The sequence below is a fragment of the Hydra viridissima genome, unplaced genomic scaffold (genome assembly GCF_058129835.1).
Source record: "Hydra viridissima isolate aposymbiotic clone 2 unplaced genomic scaffold, HvirCarnegie_v1 scaffold_10, whole genome shotgun sequence".
NCBI lineage: Eukaryota > Metazoa > Cnidaria > Hydrozoa > Anthoathecata > Hydridae > Hydra > Hydra viridissima.
This window is the reverse complement of record NW_028324309.1, coordinates 1,285,737-1,290,837: the sequence shown is the minus strand read 5'-3', so window position 1 is coordinate 1,290,837 and position 5,101 is coordinate 1,285,737. Positions and strand designations below refer to the sequence as shown.

Here is a 5,101-nt window from a genome sequence, read left to right as displayed (position 1 = left end):
GAGGCTGTTTTACGTGGTTTCATTCTCATAGCCAAGGCTAGATATCAACATTTTAATAAATAAAATATTTTTAATCTGAAATAATTCTATAGTATTTTTTATTCTGAACATAACTGACAAAAAGTAAGCACTACGAGTATTCTCGTAGTTTGGCAATGGAGAATAAATTTTTTTCTCCAGTGCCGAAGTACTCGTAACACCGTAATGAGTATCAGGGGCTTGCAGAGCGTGAGTCACCCGAGCAAATTGCTCGGGGCCCCGGACCCTATGGGGGCCCCCAACAGCGGCAATAACATTCCAGGTTTTTTTTCTTCTCTTTTTCCCCATCAAGAGCTTTAACTTACATAAAAAATAAAAATAGCTCATTAAGTTTAATGAAAATTGCCTCAAAAATGAGCTTGAGATCTGATAGTTTTTTTAAAAATAAATTTAGCGTTGCGTAATTTATAGAAGATCCCTGCGGAAGAGCTTTTGTTTAAATCTTATCTACATGCTTATCTTGAATTTAGCGGGAAAAGTTATCATGTGTTCAAATCTTATTTTAAAAATGGCGTATTTGGATTAATTTTTTTACAGGCGATTTGTAATTAATTTTTTTACAGGTGATATATATATATATATATATATATATATATATATATATATATATATATATATATATATATATATATATATATATATATATATATTAGACGAAAGTATTTAAAAAAATAAAAATGAAACGCACGTATCCATCTGGTGCATCAAAGTTAAAAATCAGTAAAGTAAAAAAAGCGGCTCTACAAAAAGGAAGGCAAACATTATTTGATGTTGGAGTTACAACTACTCCTAAAACATCAGATGCCCTTTCCACTAGCTCAACGAAGCAAAAATATGACGGTAGTATCCAATCTTCTGTTTCTGGTAATAGTGCTGGCAGTATAGAGAAACTAGCCACTTTTGAAGACTGTCAAATTAGTGGTAGATATAATACTTCTACAAGGACCACTAGCAGTGATGGAGCAGCATTGTTGCAGCCATTTGACATTGGTGAATTTGAAACAGAAAATTTCTCCCCTTCTCAGCTGGAAAAGTTTGCCATGGTTGGTCACATTCCTTTCCCACTGGATATGCCAAAAGATAATGGAAATCACATATTTCCAATGTCAGTTTTGAAAAGCAGAATGCCGAATGGGGAATCCTTCTCGCGGGATTGGCTTGTATTTAGCCCAGCAAGGACAGCATTGTTTTGTTTTCCATGCCGATTATTTTTACCTAGAAATCAACTTCCACACATGACTTCATCCCTTGCAATGATTGGAGGATGGGGATATGAAAAGAAGTGGAAGAATCTCATTAGTCGAATTCCTGAACATGAGCATTCGAAAACCCATAAACAATGCTACATTCAGTGGCGTGAATTGGAAGCTCGAATGAAAACTGATCAGTCAATTGAACATTTGATGAATCGCCAAATTCTCAATGAAGCTGACACCTGGAGAAAAATCTTGGAACGAATCTTGGGTGTGATTCTGTTTCTTGGTGAACGTGGATTGGCTATTCGTGGAAAATCTGACCTAATTGGAGATTTTCATAATGGAAATTTCTTAGGATTGCTGGAACTGATTTCGCATTATGACCCAATTCTTAAGGAACATGTGATAAAAGTTAAACAATCACAGGACAAGGGTCAACGTCTTCAGGCGCATTACTTGTCAAATCGTTCTCAAAATGAATTCATTGGCCTTTGTGCAGCTGAGGTTCGCAGGCAAATTATAGAAGAGTGCAAGTCTGCAAAGTATTTTTCAATTATGGTTGATGCCACTCCTGATGTGAGCCTCTGATGTGAGTACTGAACAAAGTTCGTTTGTCATTCGATATGTACATGAAAAAGAACCTGGAAAATTTTTAATTGAAGAGCGATTTTTGATCTTTGCAGATTGTGCCAAGAAGACTGGATCTGATATTGCGGAATTAATTCTGGAAACTTTGGAAACATTAAAAATTTGTTTTGAAGACTGCCGTGGCCAAGGCTATGACAATGGAGTCAACATGTCAGGAAAATATAAGGGTGTTCAAGCAATCCTACAAAAGAAGAACCCATTGTCTGTATTCTCACCCTGTGGTTGTCATTCATTGAATTTGTGTGGACAGAATGCTGCCTCAAGCTATACAGGTGCTGAGACTTTCTTTGGAACTGTTCAAACCGTATATACGATCTTTTCTGCTAGTCCGCAACGCTGGGAAATATTGCAAAAGAGACTTCACGGTGTGTCTTTGCATGGACAATCAGGAACACGATGGACTGAGAGACTTGACAGCATTCGCCCTTTCTATAATCACTTGAGCCAAATCATTGAATCTTTGAAAGAAGTTAAGAGCTTGAATCTCACGCCTAAAGCAAAAACTGAGATTAGAGGTGCCCTAAAATATGAGCTCCTTCAAATGTGTTCTCATGTCTGGAATTTGGCTGAAAGTTCTCACATTGATTGACCGCTGCAACCAGGTCATTCAGGCAAGAAAGGCAACTATTGATATTGAGGTGGAAAATATTGAAGCATTGATTGGTCAACTCAAATCTGTTCGGGAGGAATGGCCTACAATTTTAGAAGAAGCCAAGTTAGTTGCAGATGTTGCAAAAATCAGTTCTGAATTTCCAATCCACAGAAAAGTGAAACGCAAAAGTTTTTTTGGGGAGCAAATTAAAGGTGATGAACAAATTACGGAATTAACAGACGCAGAATCAGGAGAGGAGGCAACATTTCGGAGAACGGTTTTTTATCACATTTTTGATTCTGTAATTGGTGGACTGCACGTTTCACAGCAATTCAAGAAATCCTTTCTATATTCTCTTTTTTGTGGAAGTATCAAAAACTGTCTGAAGCAGAAATCAAGAGTGCTTGCTCACATTTTTCGCAAAAATATTCTTGTGATGTGACCGAAAATGAACTGACTGAAGAATTGCTTCACATAAAACAAATTCATACTGCAAATTTTGGAAAGAAACCTCTTGCCCCATTTGACTTATTAAACAAAATTTCTGAAATGAAGCTTGGAGAACTCTTTAGAAATATAGTAATTGCATTGCGTATTTTTGCTTCAATTCCAGTGACAGTGGCTTCAAGTGAGCGTTCATTCAGTAAATTGAAGCTCATCAAGAATTTTTTGCGCTCAACAATGGGACAAGAACGAACAAGTGACCTCGCCATTTTGAGTATCGAGTGTCTATTAGCAAAAAATATTGATTTCCATGATGTGATTGAAAAGTTTGCTAAACAAAAGACAAGAAAAATAATATTGTAAGAAACAACAGCTGGACTATTTAATTATACTTATATTCCAGTAATAAAATAAAAAAATTTAAGCAGGCCTTTTTTTTTTTTGGAGTAAAGGGGGTGAGCCCCTAAACTGAAGGATGCTCGGGGCCCCCAAATCCTGTGCACGGTCCTGATGAGTATAACTCATTGCGGTGACTACATCTTTTCAAGATGTAATTGAGAACTTGAAAGTTGTAATTAAGAAACGTTTGATGTAATTAAGAAGCACAAGATGTAATTAATAAACTTTAAAATGTAATTGAGAAACCCAACATGTAAATAAGAAATTGCAGTATGTAATTTGAATTATATATTATAAACTTTTCTCAATTACAACTTTCATCTTCTCAATTACATCTTACGTTTCTTAATTACAATTTTCAAGTTCTCACTTACATCGTGAAAAGGTGTTTTTTTGCACATGCATATTGGCAGTTATCATGAGTAAAAAAGGTAATTTATATTTTATTTTCTTAATTCTAAATTGTTGTGTTTTTAGACTAGAAGCTAAAATACATTTGATAACTACATTATACTGTATGTTATTAAAAATGTGAAAAAAAATTTGAAGTACACAATAAGATGCTTTTTTAATACATTAAAAAATATTTTAGTGAGCACTTTGAATTTTTTTACACATTATACTAATTAATGTGTTTTATAGATGAGTAATTTCTTTTTTTTTAACAGATAATTTATCTATTATTTAAGTTTATCTATCTGTGTTGAGCTAATAGGAGATAGATAATTTAAGTTTATCTATCTCCTATTAGCTCAACACAGATATTCCACAATTGGATCAGCACATATGATTATGGAAGATTGTGAGGATAGTGAAGATGATAATATTAAAGATTCGGATTCATTTTTCGCTTATACCACTACGTCTTCGAGCTTGACTGCATCAGAATCAGGTTCTGAATATAATAACACAGAAGAAAGTGATGACAATCAGTACACAGACGTTCATCTAGCAGCCACTGCAGAAGATTTTTTAATGCCGCCAAAAAGAGCTAGAACAACGGATGGTCCATCTAGAAATTCTTACCAATGGAAAGATGAGCCGAATATTGTAAAACAAATTCAATTTACTGCCGATCCTGGTTTGAAGATAAACATGGAGAGCAAGAAACCATTAGATTTCTTTAGACTATTTGTTACAGAATAGCTTATAAATACTATGGTAGTTGAAACTAATCGGAACGCAAGAAATAAATAAGCAGCGTCCCCTCAGAAGAAAATCACGTTTTAAAAATTGGAAACCAATAGATTTAGAAGATATGCGGCAGTTCCTTGGAGTTCTTCTTCATATGGGGTGTGTCAAAATGCCATCTTTAGAACACTAATGGTCTAAGAACAGTCTCTATAGATTTCCCTTATTTTCTAGAATAATGTCACAAAATAAATTCCAACTAATATTACGGTTTTGGCATTTTATTAACAATGAAGATTCGGGTAGTGGACACTTTTGTAAAATTATTGGACTTCTCAATCACACTTAAGTAATCCAATTAATAACATCTACTGTCTTAATAAAAATATATCAATCGATGATTCAATGATGCTTTAGAAGGGACGTCTTGTATTCAGGCAGTATGTGAAAGATAAAAGACATAAATATGGTATCAGGCTCTATGAGCTTTGCAAAGCAAATGGTATTGTACTAAAAGTAAAAATCTAATCTGGCGAGACAATTCTCGATAAACATTTGTTGGGTCAAACGAGAGCTATTGTTTTAGATTTAATGGAAAAAGGTCTGGGAAAAGGTTATCACCTGTACACCGATAGCTTTTACAATTTCTTTG

General features: G+C 34.5%; 1 protein-coding gene across 1 annotated transcript; it reads left to right on the top strand.

The window, feature by feature from the left end:
• Positions 1–3,736: 3,736 nt before the first annotated feature.
• LOC149882537 (uncharacterized) lies at positions 3,737–4,464 on the top strand. The gene is made up of 2 exons (XM_090100034.1): positions 3,737–3,749; positions 4,070–4,464. The coding sequence occupies exons 1-2, from the start codon at positions 3,737–3,739 to the stop codon at positions 4,462–4,464; spliced, it is 408 nt and encodes a 135-aa protein (XP_089956160.1).
• The last annotated feature ends 637 nt before the right edge of the window (positions 4,465–5,101 follow it).